The following is a 27,517-nucleotide window of genomic DNA, read 5'->3' as shown; positions in this document are numbered from 1 at the left end:
GGTCCACCACACATGCAACAAGTAATGCACAGACTGCACTGACTGGATTGAATGTTCTAGTGAGGGTTTCTTCTTTCTGTAGTGAAATATATGGTTATGGACATCTTGTTTGTGTACTGCGGATGTTGCCTGGGGAAGATGGTACCTTGAAATGCATTGCCGAGTGCTTTGTGTAACGCTCCATACCGAGCTCTGCATGCTACTGCAGTGCTATATTTTATTGTGTGCTCACTTAAGCAGAAAATCCCTTTCACTTTGGAAACTCAGTGGATTCTGGAGCCTTTATCTCATCCTTTTTAAAAGATGCCCCTTCTAAATTGTTTGTTTGGAGACTTTTATTCAGCAGAACTTACACTAATACAGAAAATGCATGTGCAATATTTGGGCTTTTGACTTGGTTTTAACTCTTCAAAGTCTCTTTACTTTTCAGTTAATTCTTATGAAAATGTAATTTTAAAATTTATTTATATCAAAGAAAAGTGATTTATTTATTTAAAAAAAATTCACCTGTCTCTCGCCATGGTGTTAAATTATAAACAACCAAACAAATAAGGATATGACCACATAAAGGAGGTATTAGAGTGTCAGTGTTCATGTTTAAGTCCATTTTAGTCTGTTCTTCTAATTCATGTGGGTTCAGAAGATCTAAGGTGCAGTCGCATTAATGAGAATTTTTTTGGGCAAAGAAGGTCCATTGTCTACAGCGTAGCAGTGCATGAAGCACGGCTTATCTAGAAGTCACTTCCAAACCAAGTAGCTTTATAATGGTCAACTTCACATATTTGACAGCTCTGCAAACTTAAATCCAATGTGAAATCCATGTGAGGGACGCGTTCCCAATTCCTACTGAGATGACTGTGTTTTGTCTGCAGAATTTCAATGTGACTGCGCCCTAGAAGAAAGTGTATGGATGTTTCTTTTTGGAACTTGACAAACTCGTCAGTCCCTATGAAAAATAGCAGCCTGGACATTTTTTGAAACGTCTGCTTTGGGGTTCCACGGAAAAAAAGAAAGGGGTTAGAATTGGATTGTGAAAAATGACAGGTTTTTAATTTCTGAGTGAACATTTGCTTGAATCACGTTGTTGTATGCTTAATTGCCATATCAGGTTTCTGCATGTCATCCATGCTGAACAATACTCTGTTAACTTAATTCTGCGGCTTCTCCGCAGGGGTGTGCCTCTGTTTTCACAACTTGGCCACGTGCTCCCCATGCCCCTATTGTGCGCGTGTGTGTTTTGCAGTGGTACTTGCTAACTCGCATTTGGCTGATAAGAGCTGCTCGCTGTGGCATGGTTACAGTGGGCTTTTTATGTCCATTGGCTGGTGTTTTTTTTAAAGGAGTGGTTTCTGATTGAAAGTGCAGAAACGCATCCAAGCCCTGATTGGCTGAGAGAAGAGGAAAGCCTCGTGTGATTGGACCAAACCCCTCAGATACCCTAGTTGTTTCTTTTTTTTTTTTCTCTCTCTTCTTCCATGCAGTCTGTTTACATCAGGTCTGAGTTGAGAATCTCTTGACTTCCTCTGAGAGCGAGACGAGAGAGTAAGTGAGAGCGAGAGGGAGGGATCACAGGTGTGTGGACGCGCACTTAAGGATCTGTTTGTGTGTAAAGTGCGAAGTGTGTTAAACAGTATGACAAGAATAATGTTGAGAGAAGTAAAAGGGTGAGCATAATTTGTGAGTGTTCGGGCACACTTTTAAAAGGCTGTAAGATAAAGTGAGGCTGCTTTCAGTTTCATGCAGACATTTGTCTTGTTGAAGAACTTTTTAAATTTCCTTGAAAATAGTAGTGCATATATTGACATTTGCAATAATATTAACATAATATATGTGCTTTTGTATTCAACACTCATAAATATGCCAGATGAGTAAAAACAGTGTGTGACTGAGACAAATAGCAAAGAAACAATGTAGAAAATTGCAAGGGCAGTAAAATGCAATAAAATAAAAAGGAAATAAAAAGACGTGTATCAATTCATTTTGTGTGCATTGACTTTAATTACATGTCATGGCACTTTTTATGCCATTTATGTTATAATATTATCTACACAATTGAATTTGTGTCAGACAAACTGTTGTTTTTTTGGGGGGGTTTTTTTCAATTTAGTTTTACAATTTTTCTCAAGCATTTTTTGAGAAATCTATTTCAGGCCCTTGTACTCCTTTTTATTTTTCGTGAGGTTAAACAGCCTGTGGAATACACTTACTCTTTGATCTCATCCAGAAAATGGGATTTGTTATTCTTCTTTTATTCTCTCTCTCTCTCTCTCTCTCTCTCTCTCATTCTCTTTTTTTTCTTTCCCTCAATCACTCTTTTGGCTGGGCGGGACCTGTGTAGTGTCCTCATTCATTCTCACAATGCCCACTGCTTAGCAACAACCAATCAGCCCTCATATTTTTGGAGGGGCCCTCCAGCCAATCAGGAGTGCTGTGCTATAACATTTTCTGCTCTTCAATCCTATTGGAGAATGAGAACAAACGGTGTTGGCCCAGAGCATTGGGATGAGCAGAACTGAAGTGCCCTTAAATTCTGACCTCATCAGTGTTGATGTCTGGAGGGATGTGTTAACTCTCTTAGACTTGATCAAAGCGACTCCCTCGCTCTTAGTCCTGCTCTCTACCCTGCAGGTGCGTTTGCCCCTGTCCATTAAAAAGTTCCCTGGCACTTTAGCCATGAAGTGTCCTGTGTAGACTTCAGTTCTTGTTAGCTTTTATCGCATACTACAAAAGAACAAAAAGTTTGTGATAGTTTGGTGTGCACACAGTTTAATCTCCCAGTTCTCTTGGCCAATTGTAGACATTAGGAGTTTATGGGTCAAATCGCCCTTGTAATAAATCCAAAATGATCTGCCTTAGATAAAAGGTAACACTTTAGTTTAGGGACCAATTCACACTAGCTAGTTGCCTATTAGCATGCCTATTATTAACATATTGACTGTTTATTAGTGCTTATAAAGCACATATTCTGCATGACCATATTGTACATCTCTAATCCTACCCAATACCTAAACTTAACAACTACCTTACTAACTATTAATAAGCAGCAAATTAGGAGTTTGAGGCAAAAGTCATAGTTAATGGTTTGTTAATAATGAGAATTGGGCCTTAAAATAAAGTTGTTATTATTATTTCCTTTATTTAACCAGGAAATCACATTGAGATATTACTATCTATTCTTCCAGTGAGACGTGGATGATAAAGATGATAAAGAATTACTACTTTCAATGATTTTACAACATTCTTGATTAGATTTCAGTATTGTGTAAAAATGTTTTTTTTTTTTTTTTTTAAATTATCCATATTTTGGTATTATATTGGCTAACGGCCACCCTACACCTACAATATTGCCAGTTATTATTATAAGAACTTGAAGATTTATTATTATTATTGTTGTTTTTTTTGACAGTTCTTTTGGTGCTGAAAACTTTACTACCCACTTCAGTATGTAGGTATCCACAATATATAGTGTAGGTGGCTAACTTTAATAAAACACAAAAATAAAAACACTAATAATTTAATACCACTGTTAAATGTCATTTTAGCAAATTTCAAAATGAACCTCAAATAGCTGTAGGATCACGCAGTATATACACAATTATTTTATTTTTAATTTATTTAGACAAAATAGTATTTTAATATTGGCCATGTATTGTTATTAGTCATAATATTTATATTGGATATAATTCATATACATCCTATAATCTCTGTGTCAAGCAAACTTGAAGATTAAGGGAAATGTCTAGTGTACAATATAGAGTGATGGAAACCCATGTCACTTTATGTGAACCCATGTGTTTCATGTGTTTGACAGGGCTCTGGTGATCATCAGCACACTGGATGGGAGAATCGCCGCTCTGGATCCTCTAAACCAGGGACGCAAGCAGTGGGACCTGGACGTGGGCTCAGGCTCTCTAGTGTCCTCTAGCCTCAGCAAACCAGAGGTACAGAACACACTTTCTCACAACCTTTAAAATACACAAGCTAATGCTTAATGACCAACAGCTGGGTTTTGGTTAGAAGTATTAAACACTATCTTGTTTTTTGCATTGTGATTCAACATAAGAAGGTTTTCTCCCCAAACATGCACACTGCACACAGCAGTCTGTTGTTCATAAGAGTTTGAGTAAGTGTGTGTCTGTGTGTAATTGTGTGTGTGGGAAAAAGTGATGTTTGTTTGAACCTCTTTACCCCAGAAGAGAATGAGACATTGCCCAAAGGAAATTGAATCTGAAACAAGTTACATACACACACACACACACACACACACACACATAGATCACAGACTCGTACTCTCTAGAGACTGAAGACTAGCCTGGAGGAAGAGCGTTTGGCAGCGATGCACTTATGCGCCTGTGCGCATGCACACATTTACACAAACACACTGAGAAAACATTGATGCTACACTAACAGGCTTCCTCTGATTTGATTTTTGTACATTGTTACACATTTTTTTTTGATCCATGCTAAGAATTAGTGGTCATGATCTGTTTTTACTGTATATATAAATAAATATATATATTTAGCTAAATGAGTATGTGTGTGAGTGATAGTGTTGACCCCCTGTCTGGTTTGGCGGTAACCTGAAATGCCTGGCTGCTGTGGGAGTAGCCTCTTCATTGGCTGGAATCTTCCTCACCCCTCCCCTTTTACCTCTGGGTGCCTAGCAACCAGCCATTCTGATTGGCTCAGGCGGTGCCTTGCAAGGCATTCTGCACGGTGATTAGAGCAGTCTGCCCCCTTCTGATTGGCCCTCGCCATGGCGCCAGTAGAAAGCAGTCACCTATAGCATGCCTCAACAGTAGGAGAGAGGCCAGCAGTAAACAGCATTGTCTGCAGAAACACGCTGTCCCAGCACGAGGGGGAGGTAGGATGGAGGGAAAGAAAGAGAAAGATGAGAGGAATGAGGAAAAGAGAGATGAGGGGTGGAGAGGGATGCCACTGACAGTGTGGTGTGAGTCATGCTGAGAGGATTGAAGAATGAGGTAATGCCTTATGTGTGGGATGATGTCATCCATAAGAATGCTGCCCCCCCCCCCAACAAACACAAGCACCCCCTCTCATCTATTAGTCTTTAGAGTGAACAGTTGTAATTAAGGCACATTAATCCCATGAGCCGAAAATCCGGTATGTCTGCACACTATTCAGTGCGCAAGGCCTTTTGTTTGTTTGATTGCAGCAACAAAGGGAATCATTTAATGTGACTCACAGGATAAAGGTATTGACAAAGTTCATGAAGTCATTTGAATCTCTGAAAACCATGTCCAGGTAACATTTCACACTAAAAAAATTAGGTGACAGTTTATTTTACAGTGTCCTTGTTAAAGTGTAATATTAAATACAGACTCCTTTTAATGCAAGGGATAGTTCACCCAAAAATGAAAATCCTGTCATTAATTACTCACCCTCATGTTGTTCCAGACCTCCGTTCATCTTCAAGACACAAATTAAGATTAGGCATATGATGGTATCAAGTGTTCATGTTGCGATTAATTGATAATGCTTTTATCACTGTATACGGTATTATCATGATACTGCAATTTTGTTGTCATAATACAGTATAACACGTTTAATAACTTTTTTTTCTTATAACAAAAAGAACTGAACAAATAATACAATAAAGCAATACACAAAAACCGTACAAAGAAGAAAAAATCACACAGATTAAAGTGCAAAAGAATGATAAAGACCAATAGGTAACACTTTATAATAAGATCTCATTAGTTAACCTAGTTAATACGTTTACATTAACAATGAGCAATAGCTACATTGGCTACAGAAGTTATTAATCTTTGTTAAAAAATACAACTGTTAGTTCATGTTTGCTCGAGTTCATTAAATAATGCAGTTGCAACTTTAGAATTTAACATGTTATTAAAAATTTAAATGACCAAAGATTAATGAATGTTTATAAGTATTTTTTATTGGCAGTTTGTTAACTAATGAATTAACTAATTTTGTCTGATAGAGCCTTAATGTAAAGTGTGAACGAACAAAGAATCAAAACATTTTCAAACAATATCCATGGCATGTCGTAAAATTTGAAAATAAATAGCCTATTAAGTCTAAATATTTAAGTATTTGGCGCTGTGATGAACTCTCTGAAACGTATTTAAATGTTTTAAATAAAGTAGTGCAGCTGCTTTGTTTCCGGGGTAACGACTGCATTTCTGCTGTTCAGGGCCATCTGCTGTCAGAGACTGAAAGTGCGCTTTCATTCAGTGTTTAACGCGTTCCGCCATGCTTTCTCGTCCGTGCTTGTTTACATGAGTTCACATGCAACTTTGACGCAGCATGCAGAGGTGTTGTACATTTTAACCAATTCATAGCAAAAGTATTCTTTAAATGCATTAAAAAATTGCAAATAATTTGTAATAAATAATTATTCACGGTATTTTGAAGTGCCCGCAATAACAATATCGTGCATGTTAATTATCATGACATATCGCATTACTGAATACCGGCACATGTCTAATTAAGATATTTTTGATGAAATCCAAGAGCGTTCTGACCCTCCATAGACAGCAACGCCACTATCTTTGCTACAAATCTGTGTTCCGAAGATGAACAAAGGTCTTACGGGTTTGGAGTGAACTGAGAGTGAGTAATTAATGACAGAATTAAAATTTTTGGGTGAACTACATATTACTTACTATAGGGTTATGGTTACAATGATGGTTTGGTTTACAGTGATTACAATTATACAATGATTTTTGTAATTTTAAATATAAGTAGGCAGTGCACAATAAGCACAAATTTCTTATTTTCCTGTTATACCACTGGGCTGGTGAATGCTTGATTCTGATTGGTTGACATGCTTTACAGTGGGCAGTTATCTATCAGTAAGTGCACAGCTGTGGAGTAGGTTATGGTCTTTTGGCCTCATGACAGTTTTCACTTCACCAAATTATTTCATTTATTTAAAAGGCCATTCAAAGACATTGACCAATCAAATGCAACATAAAAGCCGCACAGATGCATCTCTGTCTCTCTCTTTCCCTCTCTCTCTCTAACTGCTTATCACTGGCTCAAGCCTCTGTTAATAGCTCTGTTTTTGAGTTGGCAATGGATGGGACAAATAAGAAAGTAGTTCTACATACACAATAAATGTCTTGAAACAAAACTTCTTGAAAATGTCTTGAGGTGTGATGACCATGGTTTAAGAAGAATAATTGACGACAGGCCGATGAATTATTAAAAAATGTTTTTTTTTTTTTTTTTTGTAGGTAAGATATATAATATATAACTTATTTCTTTTAATTTTGTGGGAAAAATTGACCCTGACATGTTCCTGACAGATTTTGTGAGATTTTCCTCAACAGCACAATGCTGTGCGAACACGCAGTTCTTTGAAGTGTCATTTTGGTGCAGCTGTTTTGCTTTTTTTTTTTGTTATATGTCAGTGATGTCAACTACTTAAGAGAGATGGCACGACTCCACTGATACCTTGAATATCTCATCTGCCGTGAAAAAAGGCAAAAGAGCATCAGTGGTTTCACAATAGTGCTGCTTAGTCCTAAAACCCAGAAGAATATTGGCATTTTCCCTCAGAAATTTTTAGAATAAATTTTTGATTCATGAGTAAAGTAAGGTCTGTCAAACCGTTCTCATGAGAAAACCTAAATATTTTAATAGTTGGTGATTTTCATATGACTTTGTACAATTTTATTTGTTCGAAAACATGCGATTTGTAAAAAAGGTCCACCCCTAAACCTAAATCTCAATGGGGCAAAAGCAGATCGTATAAAACACACAAATGAGATTGTAGAAATACATCAATTTGGTAAAATGTAATACAGTTACAAATTGTCAGGAGAGTGTGTTTAACATCATGTGAAGAGACTTTCACTGTTTTCTCTACAACATGCTTAACCACAGGCCGTATTATACTTCCAAACTGAATCATTCTGAAACCCATATATTCCAGGTTGGCCTACAAATTGATGTCACAACTGTATTACGTCAGGTAAACTGTAAATGTTTTGAGTTGTTGTTTTTGTTGATAGCATGTCATTTGTAGACCTAAGTGTGTTTATTTGATTTTAAACTGTAACTGTATGTAGGGTGCACTAACGTGATTTTTGTGCCAGGAAAAGTGTGAAATATGTTGTGTTTGTGTGCGACTATATGTGTGTGGGAGACCGACCTCCAAACAGGAAAGGGAGAGGGGATTGCGCCTGACTTGATGTAATGCTATGTGTCAGACTCAGTAGAGCGCTATCATCTGTGGGAGGTCAATGAGTACAGAGGGATATCCTGCCTACATAGACACTTCATACTCAAACCTGCTGTGATCCCTTAAGACAAGGGCCAGACTGCCTTTGGTTAAATCTCTCAAATTGAATGTGTCAAACAAGATTCCAGAAGTCATTGCCCACAGCTGAACTAAGTATTTGATTCATGTTGGGCTGCTACAGGCTTCAGTCTAATATCATGCCCATGTGTTCCCTACTCTTTAATGAAAATGATGGCAAACTAGGAATTATCAAATTTAAAGTAAACTGAAGCCAGTGATTGTTGCTCAATGTGTTCCAGTCACTGATCTATAATAGAGAATAACTGAGGAAATGTAAGCATTATTATTAGTAACTTACAATGTTTCTATTAAATTGTTATTATGTTAAATACAAATTCAGTTGTATTAAAAACATTAGGCTGCCTTTGGTATAACACTGGAGTTGGTTCACTTTCTGGCAATGAAACTGAAAGTAAATAATTAAATAAATTAGAACGATAATATGGTGTAACGGCGATCTCACAGGCTGATGATAGGACGATATGACAATTGAGCATATCGCCCGATGCCAATTAAATAACAGAATCTTTATTTAACTATTGAGGCCTATCAAAACTACAGGCTTTGGGGCATTTTAAATGAAATGCACAAGTAGTTGACGCCAGATTTGCCACTGAAGTGCAGAAAAGAGATTTGCCAAGCCAGATAACCCCCGTCAAAGAAAGCATTTTCAATACCAGGCTACCAGGTTGGTCCTTCAGTCCTCCCTGGCATCCAGTGCATGAAAAAATAGATTTGTGCCATGTGTCTTTTTACTGAAGCTTCACATTTGTTTAAATACCAGAGCACACTGTCATGCGATACTGTAGAGGTTAAATTACACACTTCGTAAAAAGCAGCCGACCTTTTACATTTACAGCTTGTAGTTAAGAGGTTTAAAAGCTGGTGTTCCTTTCATGCAAGCCATAAAACCTCCTTGTTGTGTAATAAAAATTCATTCTCTGAAAAGTCATTTAATTTCATGTCCTTCAAGGCTTCGGGAGCCTCCTTTTTTGGACACTGGACACTTTTTTTTTTTTTTTTTTTTTTTAATGAATGTAAAGTAGTATAGTATATTAAAAAATAAAGCTATATTAATAACTTTTAACCAGTTGTGAATGTATGTAGTTAGTTCCTCTCAAGTTCACAAGAATGTCCTAGCAGAGTAATCACAGGTGTAGTTCTTTAAATTAGCTACTGTCCACTATTTTTTTTTTTTTTTTTTTGCAGAATGATTTGCTGAAAGTCTGTTTATCTTTCTTAAAAAAAAAAAAATGTATTCTAAAAATAAAATAAATGTGAAATAAATGTAGTTTTCAAAATAAGTTTTATCCTATGTCATGAAATTCAGATTTGTATTTTTATATATAATTTTTATTCTTTAAAAAAAAAAAAAATTTTGTAAATTATAGGTTACACTTTATTTCGGTAGTCCACTTTAGACATTCTACTAACTATAAGTAACTTTGTAACTATGTGTCAACTAACTCTCAGTAGGGTAGGTTTAGAGTTAGTAGAATCAGTTGACATATACTTGCAAAGTTTCTGATAGTCAGTATGTTCAAAATAAAGTATTAGAAGATATTGAGCAGACAGTCTACTAATACTCTAATGACTGCTAGTTGACATGTAGTTGCAAAGTTACTTACTGTTAGTAGAATGTCTAAAGTGGTCTATCGAAATAGTGTTACCGAATTATATGATTTTTTTAATACAATATTATATAGTTTGATTAATTGAGACAAAGCAATACATTTTTTTTTTTTTGCTTGCATACTAGTTTTTCAATAGATTTTATGTAGCTGACACTGAAGATTTCCAGAAGCGCTATGTTACAACTAATAGCATTAATGAAGTTCTGGACAGCGGCTGGGGTTAAATTTGTGCTCTTCTAATTGATTGGCTTTAATTGTTCATTGATTTAGAATGTAGTTGGGCTGAGGATGATGGAAGTCTCACCCAACGTCAAGATCCTGTAGAGCTGGAGATCAGACAAATAGATCACATGATGGATTAACTCAATGTAGCACAGTGATGAGTCATCATTGCAGCACACACACACAGCACACACTCTTTAAACCTCTTACCCTCACTACCACTGCAAGCTCCTCACTAGCCCCGTCCTCCCAGACGTGATGGACAGATGAGCTAATCCCTTCGTTTCTCAGCCAATCACAGCGGCTGTTTTCATTTCATCCATCCAGGTGCTTGCTTTCTCATGGTGTTTCAGCTTCCTATTGGTTCATACCAGGTGTCAAGGTTAGATTTAGCACAACAGGAAGTCAGTGATCTCATCTCCCCCCTCTGTTGACTAAAGTGTCTGTTTGAGCTGAGATCACTTTTTGGATTAGGGTCAGTTACAACATCCTTATATAATGGCCTTTTCTTTTTATCAATGTGTGTGTTCAGGATACTTGTACCCATTTGTCCCTGTTCCTCCCTTTTAAGGACGTGTCGGATTGTGTAACTCTTCGGACAACAGGAGATCAAGCGCCAAATGTTAATGGCATACAGTGTGATAATGCCACACACAGACTCAAAGCTGATTGGTCAAAGTCTCAGTGTTGTCTGTCCCCTTGTCTCTATCCATCATGATCTGCTCATTGTATCCACCCTGCTGCTGATGATCGAAAACGTGAAATATTTCCCAAGATAAAAATCATATGCCACTTCGATTTACCACAACAATCAGATCAAAAACAATAAGATTCTCATGACCTCTTTCTGTTCTTCAGATTTTTGGGAACAAGATGTTCATTCCCTCTCTGGATGGAGCTCTGTTTCAGTGGAACAGGGACAGGGAGAGTATGGAGGCTGTTCCATTCAGTGTCGAGTCCCTGCTGGACTCCTCGTACCGCTTCGGAGAGGACACTGTGCTTGTAGGTGGCAAGTCCCTCACCACGTACGGCCTTGGCGCATACAGCGGCAAGGTAGCTCGAACCCTTTTTTAATCAATTGTTTTTTAGAAGAATAAATGATTGATGTGCTGTTGTGGCAATATGCAAACTCTTTTATCATATAGTATTGGTTGTCAGCTTTAACCTCGCTCTCTTTTTCTCTGTAGTTGAAGTATATTTGTTCAGCGGTGGGCTGCAGTCGGTGGGGGGATGAGGAAGGAGAGCCAGAGGACGTACTGTTACTCCAGAGAACACAGAAAACTGTCAGAGCCGTGAGGCCTCGCAACGGGTTTGAGAAGTAAGAAATACCCGCAGGCTCTGTTGAGCGCTTCATGTGACCTTGCTTTTGATCTCACAAATTATACAGAGGTCGATTGGATGCACGGTATTCTAGGTTGTATCAACATTGCACAACTTGATATTGAAAAGCAATTGTAGAATAGTAGTCTTCCTAGTGAAATGCCAATTGTTTTGTTTTCTCTTCTTATTAGATGGAACTTCAGCGTGGGAAACTTTGAGCTAAAATTCGTCCCTGAGATTCAGTCCAACCTCAACTTCCTTGAGGGGGAGACATCTAATGGGGAGACATGGCGAGAGGTCAGACGTGAAGCACAACGTGTCATCCAAGAGGAGACGGACGCACAAACCAAAAATCATGCTAATACGCATCCAAACTCGCACACTCAGGTAGAGGGCTTAGACCTGGTCATTAAGGTTTCTGTGCCGGACTGGAAAGTCATGGCCTTCAGCACCAAACCAGAAGGACAGCTGATGTGGGAGCATCAGGTATCACGACTCAACCTGTTTTGTTGCCATTTAGATCTCAGCTAAAACTTGTGATTTCACATTTTTCATGATTTTCTTTTCTTTTCTTTTTGTGAAGTTTTGCACACCCATTGCCTCTGCATGGTTGGTAGGAGGGGGGAAGGTGACGCCCATTAGCCTGTTCGATGACACCTCGTATAACTCCCACACTGAGACTGAGGCTCAGGAGGATGATGACATCATGGAGGAGGCCCGTGGGGCCACGGAGTCCAGCGTTTACTTGGGTAACACACACTTGACATTTGTTTTGCACACATGAATGTGTTTACATCTGGTATACAAATTGATATTGGCTGAACCAGTCCAATCAGGTGTGAATGCAGGTGTAAACTGTGTCTTAAATGTTTTTGCAATCTGTTTATTCAAGCAACATTTGGAGATGGTAAATGCTAATGCATCTCCTGACCTGTCTCCTTTACTTTTGCTTTTAAAATATGTATTTTTTCTTACTCAAAATTTGAAATGCCAACTTTAAATGTAGTAAATCCAGCTGCTCAGCTAAAATGAGTATTCTGTTCATTTTGCTCATTTTGGTTTCAGTAAGGTTTTTTTTTTTTTTTTAATTGAATACTTTTTTATTCAGCAAGGATACATTAAATTGATTAGAAGTGCCAGTAAAAATATTTTCATTGTTTTAAAAGTCATTGTTTGGAATAATGTTCCATTACAAATAAATGCTGTTCTTTCTGATCATGAAAGAGTCTTGAAAAAAATGACTCCACAAAAATATTAAACGGTATAATGGTTTTTAACATGATAAATAGTAACAAATAATTATTGTGCAGCAAATCAGCATATTTGAATTATTTCTGAAGGATCATGTGACACTGAAAACTGGAGTGTAGACTGCTGAAAATTCAGCTTTGCGTCACAGAAATTAATTGCATTTTAAAACCTTTTTAAATAGAAAACTGTTATTTTAAATTGCAATTTACTGTATTTTTGATCAAATAATGAGATAAGCAGCACAATAGACATCTTTCAAAAAAATGAGTTAGTGTATGCAATCACAAAATCCCTTTACAGGAGATGCATTTGAGACATGCTTTTTTTTTTTTTGAGAAATAGAGGCATATAATGGGAATCTAAAATGTGCTTTCTCTCTCATTAAAGGGATGTTTCAGGGTCAGCTGTACCTCCAGTCCTCTGTGAGAATCTCCGAGAAGTTTCCATCGAAGCCAAATGCTCTGAACGGTTGGAGCAGTAACAGTGACATGATGCCACCACCTACGGTCAAATGGAAACCCCTTATCCGTAAGTATATTACACCTCATACACACAAAAAAAGAATGCACTCAAGACTGTGTGATGGTGTCAATAACACTTGTCTATTTCCTCCTAGACTCCCCTTCCCGTACTCCAGTCCTTGTGGGCTCTGAGGAGTTTGATAAATGTCTGAATAATGATAAATTCTCTCATGAGGAGTACAGTAATGGAGCTCTGTCAATACTGCAATACCCGTATGGTAAGAACAACAGTCCTTCAGGCCATTTCAACACTTGGTTTGACTGTAAACATATGGTTTGAGAGACAATTTGAACTCGTCACCTTCTTCTCTGTTTCCCCATATAGATAATGGATACTACTTTCCGTACAGTCCTCGTTACCGTAACCGGCGTGATGAGACGGCAGTGAGTGTTCTGCTGAAGAAAGATGGAGAGGGGTCACAGGTGAGAAGAAAGGACCCTGTGCTGCTGCTGCCATGGTGGAAAGAGATTCTGGGCACCATCATCTTCTGCATCGCTGCCACCACCTACATCGTCCGCAAGTTCTTCCACCCGCCCACAACATATGTGCGGGTAAACAAAATATACACAAAATATCTTATGTTTTTTATAGTGTCAAAATAATGTCAGTGAAAAGTCATGTATGTTGCTCTGTTTTAATTCATCTGTGCAGCAACGAAAGGAGTCTGAGACACAGTGTCAAACTGACAGCAAGTTTGAACTGGACATTACAGAACCCAAAGAAATTGTTGTCACAGAGACACGTACTTGTGAATATGTTTCTAGGTAAGTGAGCATGCATTTTGAATTTTATATTGATGTTAATGCTGATTTGGGCTCCATAGCTTGTTAGTGTAAGATGGTTCATTATTATTACAATTAATTGTTGATGATAATTTAAAAAACTGAAACAGAAATTATGAATAGTAAATGCAGATTTATTTATTGGATACCAACTTGAATCTGCATTTACTATTCATTATTTTTGTTTCTGTTCATTAATAGTTATCAATTAATAGTACATTTAAACAAATTAAGGTCATATTCAACATCAATGCATTTAAATATGGATACCAAACTGAAAATGTATTAAGAAGAAAACATTTCGTAAGCATATCTAAATCGTAATTTGAAATGAACTTCATGCATGTTGTATAAACATTAATGATAAATTAATAACTGATTGTTAATTTTCTGTTGCTAATAGATTAATTAATTGTTTAACTGAACCATCTGTTATGGATGAGTTCTGGTTTCTTTCTTTCTTTCTTTCTTTCTTTTTTGTTTTTTTCTTATGCCTAAAACCAAAAATGAAAATTTAAGCAGCATTCCATATACACACAGGCAGGCATACATATAGTATATAACAATGTATTATGTCTTCACAGAGGAGAATGTTCATGTAAAGTTTTCTAGGGTTTTCAGATTCAGGAGGGCACCAGTTTAAAAAATACTACAGCAAACATACAACTAGTACTAGTTCAAAGAAGGAAAAAAAATCTCAAATAATGCCTTTTTTCAAACACGCTGCATTTTCCATTGTTTGGTAGTCTCACTCCATACTCGCACCATTGGTTGAGCCAGTGTCCAGCCAGTGTCAGGTTGCTCAAACACATTTCACTTCCATTTTTTCACTTTACCATTAAATGAAGATGTAACAAATAGAGAATTACAGTTGGAGTTCCTCTTTTAAATAAGGAAATTCAAACTCATTTCCTAAAATAGTTTACACTTGTTTGCACATGGTGCATTAGAGACTTGCAGTTGCTGAATGTGGAATGCACAGATGGCATCATGATCATATTTTGCTTTTAAATTCTCAAGGGTAAATGCACAGCTATTATGACTCAAGTGCTCTTGCTGTGCAGTTTATTTATTGTTTGAGTTTGATTGTTTTCAAGTGACGTTTTAAATTACTAATTTATACAGTATGTAACCGTTTTAGTAGGCTTCTCTGCACGCTCTGTTGAGCTCAGTTGAACACCGACACACAGCTGAACAGCTGTACTATTGTACAACATACAGTGGTGATTCAGATCAGCAGAACAAAGTCCATAGGAATATTTTCATAACTGTTTTGCATTTGTGTATATCAGGTACTTGACAGACTTCGAGCCAGTGCAGTGTTTGGGACGTGGTGGATTTGGTGTCGTGTTTGAGGCACGTAACAAAGTGGATGACTGCAACTACGCCATCAAGAGGATCCGTCTACCAAACAGGTATCAATCAACACAAACATTAGTTCTCCATAAAAAAACATCCATTTGGGATACAGGTGTGTGTATGTTTGTCTTTAATGCTGTGTTTGTGATTGTAGGGAGTTGGCTCGGGAGAAGGTCATGCGAGAGGTGAAGGCTCTAGCTAAGCTAGAACACCCAGGCATCATCCGTTACTTTAACGCTTGGCAGGAGAGCCCGCCCCAGGGCTGGCAGGAGGACATGGACAAACGCTGGCTCAAAGACGCAAGGTTCGAAACCTGGTGACTTTTGATAAATACAGGGTTGTTGCGGTCAGAGAATTTTTTAAGTCATGATTCCCGGGCCTGTAAAAGTCATGAAAAATTCTCTAGCAAATCAACAATTTTAAAGTTATGCTTAGTTCTTCAGTGTTTCATTGCGACAGCTCCTAAATATTCATGACAATGTCTATTAAATTATTTTTCAAAATGGGACGTCACGTAAATCCATCAAAATAGTGTAAATATTGGGGAAAAAAATTGTGGAATTAAAAAAAAAAAAAGTTTGACCTTTTTGCTGACACTTTTCTCATCAATGTTTAAAACGGCATATACATACACACACATATCTGGAAGCAAGAACATTTTATATTTATATATAATATATATAATTTTTTTTGACTCCTGCAAAATGGAACATAAATAAACATAAAGTATCTAAAAATATATCAATTGTTATTCATCTATTGAACAAAAGCAACAAGAACAACTACTATAAAATAAAAATGATTAATATGCACAAGTATAGGCAGTTTCTATTTTTTTTTTGCCGTGTTGAGCAATGTAGACAATAAAAGATAACTGTTCAATTTCAGGAACGCAATGGCCAAAGGTGTATAAGTTAGAATCCACTCACCGCTCAAAAGTTCTTGCGCAGTGCTGAAAATTGCGTGCTTACGAATCCTCTCATTATAACACAGGAAGTGTAGACATTATGGAAGATTCATTGTGTATATATTCATTGTGTTATAACAGAGCTTTATGAGATGAACTGAGATGTCAGCTTTTTAGTGATAACAAAGGAAGCACAGCTCACATTCTGCCATGCCAAACCATGCACGCCAGTAGCCCATGCCTGCTTTTCTGTTACAAATAACAGTGAACAGTGGTTTGTGAATGTTGATGCTTAGCCTAAATAATTTTATTGGCCCACCCCAAATGCTCTCATCGGTTGAGACGTGATGATGTCCATCCCAAGCCAGTACTGATCAACATCCCACCCCTCCTGTGACCCATGGTTTGTCTGTATGTGTATTCAGAGCCAGTGAGCAACGGACATTCAAAATAATAATAATAATAATTTAAAAAAAACTGCGGTAATGCGTGATAAAATAAAACTGTGGTAATGCGTGATAAAATAATTGTCTGTGAAAATTGATGTTAACGCAATAACGTTGCCACAGTTCTTCTGGATTTAGTATATTTCAGATAGGATAAGAAAGAAATGCAGTTCTCCCCATTCATTAATAATTATAATTATAATTATACTATAATTATAATCCACAAAAATATTAAAGGTGGGGTAAGTGATTTCTGGTAGCCAGTGTTGATATTTCAAATCACCAAAACAAACATGCCCCTACCTCAAAAGGGTCTCTCTCCAATTTTGATAGCTCCGCCCCACACATACGTACGCAACCCAGGCAACGATTAGTTCTGTGAAACAAAGCAAAACCAATGTTACTCGCCTATCGAGCAGAAACAAAGCAACCTCGGCGTCCGATCACAGGCCTTCCCGCTCCTTGAGTTCTCTCCAGCGCTGGAAAGCTGATCCGATATTTACACGGGTCCTTCTTCTTGCCTTATCGTAACACCGCGTCTACACTGGACGCGAGTGGTGCGAAAAAATAATATAGAACTCATTATAATCAGTGATGCTGTCTACACTGGATGGGACACGACAAATCCCCGACAGTAAACTGCTGCCACGTTCTATTTGTGATGAATTGACACAAATTTCAAATGAATTTCAACGGTCACTTTGTCGCATCCAGTGTAACGTAGACAGACTTTAGATGTTGCGTCGAGACACAACAACTGTGGCGTCCGGTGTAGACAAGCCTTCTTTTGTTCTGCAGACGTTTTCCGCTTTTGTTTTTTTATCCGCCATCTCTATCTTTCTGTCGTCGCTCGGCTCGGCTCGGCTCGGCTCGGCTAATGTCCATCATGTGCACTGAGCGCTCTCTCCTCGCATCATGAGTGAGACACGCCCCTTACTGCTGATTGGCTACAAGTTTGTTTTGGTACTCAAGCCGGCGTTTTTGGAAAAAATACATACCCCACCTTTTAAGCAGCAAAAACTCAAGATTGATAATAAGAACTATTATTATTAATTGGGTACCAATAATAATAGTTGATAGTAATTGAGCACCAAATTAGAATATTAGAATGATTTCTGATGGATCATGTGACACTGAAGACTGTCGTAATGATGCTGAAAATTCAGCTTTATCACAGGAATAAATAACATCTAAACATACATTAAAATTAAAAAAGTCATTTTAATTTGTAATAACATCTCACAATATTACTGTTTTTACTGTATTTTTGATCAAATATTTACAGCCTTGGTAAACTTGTCTGTCTGTCCAATAAAATGTTTCTTAATTTATATTTTTTTATTATAAAAATAAATCTGCTTTATCTTAATAAATCTGTAAGCAAGGACATTAACTTAAGGATCCTGTTGTTTATTTTTTCTTCAGCACTGCTGACTGGCTGCTGAGCTCTCCTGACCACATGGAGGCGTTCTCAGTCAAGGTTCCTGTGGCCACCCCTTCTCCGGTGGACTCCTCATGCATGTGTGCGGCCGGTGGTGACACGAGTGTGTGCGTCGGGGATCAGGTGTGTGTGGAGGGCCTGGGGCCGGACAGTATGATGTCAGAGCGTGACAGTCAGGCCGACCCAGACGCTATCCTGGAGGTCTCAGATTCCCCGCACTCCTTTGAGCTCTGCCCTCCCCGCACTGTTACTCATGGCGACTGCACTTCTTCCTCCTTCGATATCGTCTTCGAGGACTCAGGCTGTGAACACCAGGACAATGACAGTGACCTCAGCGGAAGTACACCTGTGCCACCTGCGTGCCTTTCACAGTCTGGCTCCAAACCTCAGCGTAGTGCATCAGCGGGTCCGCCTTCTTCCGTACCTTCAAGGCCCACCTCTCTGAGCCTGGCCCCCAGCACCCCCTGTCCTGTCACACGGCCCCCGCTCACACCTAAGGTCTACTTGTACATTCAGATGCAGCTGTGCAGGAAGGAGAACCTGAAAGACTGGATGGCTCAGAGGTGTCTGCCTGAGCTCAGGGAACACGCTCAGTGTCTGGACATCTTCCTGCAGATCGCAGAAGCTGTGGATTTCCTGCATAGCAAAGGGCTTATGCACAGAGATCTTAAGGTTGGTGTTAAAAATGAAAACTTGCTTACATTGAGGGGTTTTTCCAATGCAAACTGCGCTTCATTTTCTTTCTCTTTGTCTCTCAGCCATCTAATATCTTCTTCACAATGGATGATGTGGTGAAGGTGGGGGACTTCGGGCTGGTCACTGCCATGGATCAGGAGGAAGATGACGAGGAGCTGAGTACCCTTACACCAATGCCAGTCTATGCCCGTCACACTGGCCAAGTGGGCACCAAACTCTACATGAGCCCAGAACAGGTCAGTTCCTGTCACTCACTGCACAAACTACACACAATTTAGTGTGAAAACAGTGCTGCCGTTTAACATAAAACAAGCCAATGGAAAACACATTTAAGGATTTGAATGTCAAAGAGACTTAACGTGGTCTCTTTTGACTTGGGCCAGTTAGCAACCACATAGCAATATATCTAAGAGCACCTTAACAGACTCATAACAACATCCTGGTAACCATCAAGGAGGTGACATTTTTATTTTGATGTCAAATGTAAAACATTTATTTAAAAACTATTCATTTTTCCCTTTCGTCTTTTCCTTTTCCCCCTGTAGCTGTCTGGGAATTCTTATTCTCACAAGGTGGACATTTATTCCCTCGGCCTGATTCTTTTTGAGCTTCTCTGTCCATTCCGCACCCAGATGGAGAGAGTCAGGGTAAGACCATTGTTTAGATTTTTGGGGTCTGTAAGATTTTTGTTTTTGAAAGTAGTCTCTTATGTTTACCAAGGCTGCATTTATTTGATCAGAAAAACAGTACAAATCAAAATATTGTGAAATATTATTACAATATAAAACAACTGTTAACATAATTTATTCCTGTAAAATATTTACTATTATTTAAAAATATAATTTTTTTTTTTTGCAGCAATATAAATGCATTTACTGTCACTTTTGATAAATTTCATTTGTCCTTGTTGAATAAAAAGTGTTTATTTCTTTCCAAAAAAAGAAAAAGTCTGAACGCTAATGTACTTATGTGAATGCAAGAATAAAAATTTTGGACAGAATATTTTCTTATATTGTACCGAATGATAAACATCTAACTGTTTTTCTTTCAGACTCTCACAGAGGTCAGAGCCCTGCAGTTTCCTGCTGCTTTCTGTAAGGCCAATGTCCTGGAAGTAAGTTTGTTTGTGTTTGTTTGCTTATACTGCTGGGTATTTTGCAATGGTGTAGTGGGAGGGACCTTACAATTGGGAAATCCAAAAGATGAACAACACTTCTAGTGCCCCCTAGAGGTGCAAAGTTACAATTACAACATCAACATCTCCAGTCGAAACTGTTTTTCACTCATAAGCAGCAGAATGCAGTTGTCAGACCTGTTTTAGATACTGTATTTGTATAGTACATACCACAACATATGTTTCACAACAGCTTTATAGAAAACTCAGCACAACAGTTTTCTTCACCCACCATTTTCTATTGTGAGAATAAAAAATGATCTTGCCTTTGGTTATTATTCCACACACTAATATCATTATGTTAAGATTCTATAAGATTTTTATCAGTACTATAAAGTGACTGCTTAAGAAAATGTTATAATATTGTAAATGATGTATTGAAATGGTACTGTTAATGTTGCCATGAATATAGCCATTGTTGCTGATAAGGCAAATATTTACCATTATGTTTGTGTTTCAGGCTCAGATGGTGCGCTGTATGCTGTCCCGAGTGCCCGCGGAGCGGCCCGAGGCGTCAGAGATCACAGAGGCCCCTATATTCCAGGAACTGGAGGTGCCCTGCAGAATCCGACAACGTACTCGAACATACAGCGCTTCATCTGCAGGACGACCGTCACGACAAATATCCTCCTCAAACTAGAACTCCCACTCAAAGACAGACACATGCTGTGCCTCATCTGCGGGATGACAAACACAACCAGTCACCACCTCTTAGAACGCACATCATTCAGACACTATCGTACAGATAAACTGAGCCCAACTAAACAACACATCATTCCACAAACCTCTACAACTGGAACCAAATACATCGTAACCATAAAACAAGCTGCCCGCTGGGGCGTTTGTGCCAAGGGGGTTCACTGATTTACAATAAGTCCCCATCGCATTTCTTTCAACTCATCATCGACCAATCCCATGATTCCATACTCCAGAAGCATTTAAACACTCCCACACACACTTGCTGTAGGAGGAGAGTCGTTGTTTTTCCAGTGCTAACGAATGCTGATGAATGTCCTGCCTTTGGACGCCGTTCACTCTGCATGTCTTAAACAGGAAGTCGTGCGACGTGTGCATTCCTGTCCGAATGGAAAATTGTACGAGTACTTTTTCTCCTCTAATGTAAATAATCTTAAATAATAAGCAAGAGAGGCTTTGTGTGCTTTAAAGGTGCTTGTTCAAGACCGAACGCACAAGTTCAGAGGCATTATAGCCACCCACTGTTACAGTGTTAGTGGCTTATGTGCACAGTACTTGATGAACGTGAATCTGCGTGTGACTGAGCGGATGTGGAAATATTCAAACTGCCTTTAAGCTGGACTTTGAGACACGAATGACACGTTTATGATGGTCAGTATGAGACTTAGAATTGAGTGATTTGAAACTGAGACTTTGAACATCATTCTGTAAAATACTTCATGTCATTAGCAGCCAGAAAAGTAGTTTACTGTATTTCAAATCATTTTGAAACACAAATTGTGATAATTTTTCCTAAAAAAAAAAAAAAAAAAATTCTGAATAAGAAGTGCTTTGACTAATTACACAATAAGAAAGGATACAGCTGGAGGAATCACTTCGACCAAATATTCAGCACACACCCTTAATTGTAACATATCAGGTAATTACTGATTGTATGATTTTTCTTACCAATTTTGATTAGAGGGACTCAATTTTCTTTTGTATATGATGGAATTTTCTGTATAGTAGCTGCTTTTTACAACTTTTTTTTTTTTTCAACTTCTGTGGACGATTTTCCTAAGAATTATTTGAGAGAATGGCGATAGAGTGGATCTTTATGGTCTCTGGTGATGGATTTGATCTCTGTGGTCGTGTTAAAGAGCACCGGGTGCCTCTGCACCTTCAGGAGCCGCTTCTGTATGTATGCGAATACTAGTGTGTTTCCTGAAAGGGCCGTTATGCTGCAGAACGGACATGAGATTATGACCTTTGACCCTTAATCACGAGGACTGCGTCCTGTAATCCACGTCAGGGACTGCTTTTAACCTGTATCTGTGAACCCGACCCAGTGAAGACCGCAACGAGTGCTGATCCCATATGTTCAGATCACTGTGGCAAATCCTTCCAACAGCTCTTTCCCTGCCTAATGATCTTCTTCAGTCTCTTGGTTTAAATCCGTTTTATTCATGCCTGTATCATTGTTATTAATGTAGCATTTGGTTCTGACAATTCTGTTCCTCCAGTGTTCTTCAGATGGTTTTTTTTTTTGTTTTTTTTTCTTCCTGTGACTGTTGATTATCCCGGTTTCATGTTCATGTTCTTTAGCCCAGCCATGTCTCCTGCCGTCTATGTAAATATGTTTATTTGTTTTTATTTATGTTGAGAACAAAAATCAATCCATTGGATTGGTTTGAGGTATAAATAAGGTATATGAATGCACTTCATCCAGTGGAGTGCGTTGAATTATTGTGACTTCTTACAAGTCAGAATTTAATAAACGTTCTATGATGTTTGTAAAAGTGCTTTTTTTTTAAATCAGTTTTTTAAGGATGCACTTTTTGTTTGTTTTTTAAAGCAGTTTCCTGCTATAAGACATGTTTTATATTATGCTTTTCCAAGAATCATTTTATAGCACAGTGAAACAAATTTTTGTAAAAGTTGTTTCACTTTCATTTTTAAAGTTTCTTTATGTTTGACATGCTGAATACGAAAAATCACATTATTTATTGTGTATCATTAAAAGTGCCCATGAAAAATTAAAACAAACAAAAAACAAATGTTGACAACTTATACAAGCTAATCTGTTATTACTCTTGCATAATACTGAGCTAACAACAGCTTAACATAAACACTCACCAAAGTGAGTCCAAAATTTCAGAAGTGCACATTGGATGATTTCTGGCTTTTGTGACTAGTCCCACAATGTCCTGGAATGTTTCTGAAAGCACTAGAATATTCCTGAATGTTACATAAACTTGTGGAATTTTCTCATCCTTGCTAAAGCAAAATATATTGCAAAAAAAAAAAAAAAAAGCAAAATTAGTACAACATTTATTTGTACTAAACCAATGTTTCATGATTAATGATAAAAGTTCTAAAATGTATCTGACCTAACTACTGATGCTATGTGAAAATAAACAACACAATAATAATCATTACAGAAGAACTATAAAAAAAAAAATTAAATGAAACCAATTTGTTACATTGTGTAGTAGTATATTTGATGGTTAAATACCACAGAATGCCACAAGGGAACACTGTTGAGCTATAGTAAGATTCTCAACTACAGACACTTATGAACTTTTGATGCACCAGAATGTGTGGAATGGAATAGAAATCTTATCACATACAATTTGATATGATGATAATGACTCTAGAAAGATTTGTAGAGAGTTATGCTTGCTTTATAATTTTATGTCCCAACCACGTAAATATCCTACAGAGAATAACACCACTTCAACGGCATTGTCCGTGTCTGTTATAATATTGCTTTATTCCTAAAAATATTTTAAATAATGTTTATATAATTTGCTCTGGGTCATTTGTCCCAATTACTGGATTAAATTCCGCGCTCCTTATCAATCAATGCGTACTTCCGCATCTCGCCGAAAACTCGTCATTTCCGGGTGTCAATATGCGTCTCGGTACTGCAGCGATAAGCATCGGTAAGATGTGAACGGGAAGAAAAGATAAAACAATCTGCCTCCAAAACGAAAGCACGGGCCGCCGACAGCATCGACGACACTGTCATCCTTTGTCTCCCGTCATCCGCTAGTGACTAGCAGCGGATTCGCCGCCGACTGTCAGCCGTATCTGCGCGAATGGCCGCGGAGGTTCGGAGGGCCCTCGGCCGGGGCTGGTGTCTGACACTCGGCCTGGCTCGCGGAGGCCTTCACGGCACCGTACTGCGATCTCTTCTCTTCATCACAGCCCTCAGCGGGCTGGTCCGTCTCCCCGCGGCCACGGAGGCGAAGGAGTGCGATAAACCGTGCTTGAACGGCCAGTGTAACACCGCCAGCGGCGTGTGTGTGTGCGAGCCGGGATGGGTCGGGGAGCAGTGCCAGCACTGCGGCGGCCGCTTCAGGTGAGACACAGACGGCTCTTATTCCCAGCTGATGCTCGTGACATTGACACCCACGAAGCTCTTTCAGAACACGCTGGAACTTTTGTCATAGCTTGGTTTATGTGTGGTAATATTAACAACGTATCGTGAAGGCTCATCTTAGGGAATTTATGCGCTGTCTGGTACCTGATATTGGCGTCAGAAACTGGTCTTTAACAGGGTGCTAATTTTGATTTCGGTAGAGCGCTTGAAGCCCTCAAAGTTTTATATAGGCTATACATAAAATATTTGGTGGGGGTGCTGTGAAGTATGTATTCTTGAATAAATGTGCCCCTGGACCACAAAACCAGTCATGAGGGTCAGTTTTTTAAATTGAGATTTATACATCATCTGACAGCTTAATAAATACGCTTTCCATTGATGTATGGTTTGTTATGATCGGATAATATTTGGTCGAGATACAAGTATCTTGAATCTGAGGGTGCAAAAAAAATCAAAATATTGAGAAAATCGCCTTTAATGTTGCCAAATGAAGTTCTTAGCAATGTATATTACTAATCAGGAATAAAGCTTTGATATAGTTACCGTAGGAAATTTACAAACTATCTTCATGGAACATGATCTTTACTTAATATCCTAATGATTGTTGGGATAAAAGGTAAATGGATCATATTGACCCATACAATGTATTGTTGGCTATTGCTACAAATATACCCGTGTTACTAACGACTGGTTTTGTGGTCCAGGGTTACAAATATTTTTTTAACAGCTTTTTCAAACATTTTAGTAACCACAAAGGATAAACTTTAAGGTATTGTCATTTAATTATCACTTTAATTACGAAAGTATGTAACAAAAGAGCGTTTTTAATAATTGTGTAATTTAAATAGTTGAATGTTTTCAATCTATTGGCACCAAAAAACAACTGGTTTGGGTCTGTGTCTTACTTATTTGGTACTGTACAGGGACTGTAAATGTCTCCATAACAGTGTCTTAAACGGCAATGAACAGTAGTATTTTATGGTTTCATTGGAGTATGAATTTTGCCTCATGCTGCTCCATCATGGGATGCGACATCACTGATGGGCAAAGTCTGGCAGAGACACTGGCTACATTGGAGGCTTTGGGTCATGTGGGGTGAATCAGGCTCCAAATGGCTGCGAAGAGACAGACAGACTGAAGCCAAATGATCATGTGGTGTCAATCATGAATCTAACACAGCCATGCTGGAGGCAGAGACCGTTCCTCACATTCTGCCATTTCATCTCAGTTCAGGAATGTTCCTGTCCTGCTAATAAGCGGGAATAAAGTCTATGGAACGCAGTCTAAATTCACTGCTAGCTCTGTTTTTCTATGTAGATTTCTGCAAAGGAAATGCATATTGGGCATATTGTGGGCACACGCGTCATCAGAGTAATATATTAGTAATATTCCATTATTTTGACACTCATCACAGGTTCTTTCATAATCCGACTCATGTTATGTGATGTTTAATCACTGATATTGTGCAGTAATCAGACCCAGTTGATAACTAAAAGAAACCTACATTTCAGTAATTGAAATAAAGCTGAAATAAAATAAAATATAAATAGCAGACAAAAAACAAAAATAAAAAATTAGAAATGCTTGCTTTAGCAACTAGCTGCCTGTAATATGTTTAAGTTGTACTAAAACTAAATAATAAAAAAATTAAAGCTAAATAGAAGTTTAAAAAAAATATATTAATAAAAGTGCAATAAAAATGACCAAAGCACATAATAAAATTACTAAAAGTTCAACTAAAATTAAAATGAAACACAATATGTAAAACCAAAAGCTATTTTAAGATGATAATAAATTAGGGTTGCACGATATATCGCGTGCGATATTTAATGCGTCAGTATAACCGGTTCTGTAATCAGCTGTAAATTTCCATCAATGTGGATTTGCGCAGCTTGTCAGTGAACAACGGCTCTGTGTAGTAAATGCTGCTCCATGTGAAATCACACACGTGATGGAAAGTTACCGCTGATTACAGAACCGGCTTTACTGACAAGATGTGCATTAAATATAGCATACGATATATCGTGCAGCCCTATAATAAATACTGTAGTAGTATATGAATAATACTAAATAACACTGATAAGATGATGTTTGACTTTGATATGGAGAGGCTTTGTGTATGAGACATGCGTTGCGTCTGAAATCAGATACTTCCCTAATATATAGTATGTAAAAAAAAGAGTACACAAACAGAAAATGATGTTCCGAATTCATAGTATTCAAGAAACAGTATGCAAAAAGTACCTGGATGACCCACTACTTCTGAGGTGTGCATTTGGTGGTAACTTTACTGTCCCGTGAGACCATAGGAGAGGATTTATGCATGGCAGTGAAAAGTCACAACAGTGATTGTAGTATGTCTTTTTTTGTTTTTAATACTACCTATATTATTCGTACTATGTATCGGTTGTGAATTATTCCAAATTCAAATGTAATACCTACTCGGTACGTGATTTTTGGATGCACCAATGCTGTTTTTAGATGGTGCCATGCTTAGGTGATTACAGTATCATTATTTTACAATGCTTCTGGAAATTGACAGGTGAAATCACGTTTCTTGGACATTTTTTTCAGGATTTTCATCGTTTTTGAGGTATCACGGTCCTTATGTAAATATGGCAATCATTCAGTGTCACAGTATATTTCATAGTAACGCCACACTACTTTTTAGTTATGGGTGCAGTAAGTGCAAAAGTAAATACGGAACCTATGTCTTAGTACATACAGATTTTTTCTTCTATTTAATATGAATCTATTCATAGGAATCTATAAATAGAATTCTATCCCAGAAATCACAGAAAGAGAGGATGTGTATCCTGTATGAAAGCCGTGATGTTGTATGCTGCTTGTCTTCTAATTTGCCGGCCCATTCATAATTCCGTAACATAATTATCAGCAACAGGATCTGCTTCACTAAATGGGTCTTTTTAGTGCATCATTTGGTGAAGTACAGAAGCCTGACTGTTTCCCCACACCAAACGCAAACACATGAGTCCATTCCTGCCCCAGAATGTCGCCCTGACCGGACACCATCTGATGGTTTGTTCTGTTAAACCGTGCAGTAGCTCACGCTAAGTGCTCCGTCTCTCAGCAGCTCCGTCGGCACTTAGTAGGTCTAATTCTCAGTAGACCCAGGTTTGAAATCACTTATGGCAGAGGGGCATTTCTGATGTTCGCTCGGCTGTCTTCTATCATCATAAAAGCTGAATGGAGACAACTGCCAAATTGACAAGAAAAAAGCACAACAGCTCAATTATTCTGCAATCTTTTGCCCATTATTGAACCCGTGTGCTTTATTTGAGGAAATACATGATGTGATTTTAATTGTTAATGATTCTAATGGGACATTGTTGAATGATGATCTAATCGGCTTTGTGGAAGATTGCTGTGCTCCGTCGAGAATCATGTCT

The 27,517-nt window shown here is 38.1% G+C and overlaps 2 protein-coding genes across 2 annotated transcripts in view; both read left to right on the top strand.

Moving 5' to 3' along the window:
* eif2ak3 (eukaryotic translation initiation factor 2-alpha kinase 3) overlaps window positions 1-22,973 on the top strand; it is a 28,972-nt gene extending 5,999 nt beyond the window's left edge. The window contains exons 2-17 of the mRNA XM_058796612.1: window positions 3,812-3,941; window positions 11,008-11,202; window positions 11,337-11,467; window positions 11,661-11,955; window positions 12,053-12,218; window positions 13,108-13,248; window positions 13,337-13,459; window positions 13,567-13,793; window positions 13,894-14,006; window positions 15,317-15,439; window positions 15,538-15,687; window positions 18,162-18,849; window positions 18,936-19,109; window positions 19,419-19,520; window positions 19,925-19,987; window positions 20,508-22,973. Coding sequence (XP_058652595.1) covers window positions 3,812-3,941; window positions 11,008-11,202; window positions 11,337-11,467; window positions 11,661-11,955; window positions 12,053-12,218; window positions 13,108-13,248; window positions 13,337-13,459; window positions 13,567-13,793; window positions 13,894-14,006; window positions 15,317-15,439; window positions 15,538-15,687; window positions 18,162-18,849; window positions 18,936-19,109; window positions 19,419-19,520; window positions 19,925-19,987; window positions 20,508-20,687 — 3,001 coding nt within the window. The 3' untranslated portion in view covers window positions 20,688-22,973. The remainder of the gene's footprint in view (window positions 1-3,811; window positions 3,942-11,007; window positions 11,203-11,336; window positions 11,468-11,660; window positions 11,956-12,052; window positions 12,219-13,107; window positions 13,249-13,336; window positions 13,460-13,566; window positions 13,794-13,893; window positions 14,007-15,316; window positions 15,440-15,537; window positions 15,688-18,161; window positions 18,850-18,935; window positions 19,110-19,418; window positions 19,521-19,924; window positions 19,988-20,507) is intronic.
* Window positions 22,974-23,596: 623 nt separating this feature from the next.
* Window positions 23,597-27,517, top strand: part of atrn (attractin) — a 67,107-nt gene continuing 63,186 nt past the window's right edge. Inside the window, exon 1 of the mRNA XM_058796611.1 lies at window positions 23,597-24,086. Coding sequence (XP_058652594.1) covers window positions 23,824-24,086 — 263 coding nt within the window. The 5' untranslated portion in view covers window positions 23,597-23,823. The remainder of the gene's footprint in view (window positions 24,087-27,517) is intronic.

This window comes from Onychostoma macrolepis, chromosome 13, assembly GCF_012432095.1.
Source record: "Onychostoma macrolepis isolate SWU-2019 chromosome 13, ASM1243209v1, whole genome shotgun sequence".
Classification (NCBI taxonomy): Eukaryota; Metazoa; Chordata; class Actinopteri; order Cypriniformes; family Cyprinidae; genus Onychostoma; species Onychostoma macrolepis.
Note: the sequence above shows the minus strand (reverse complement) of the source record. Positions and strands in the feature narration are given on the sequence as shown.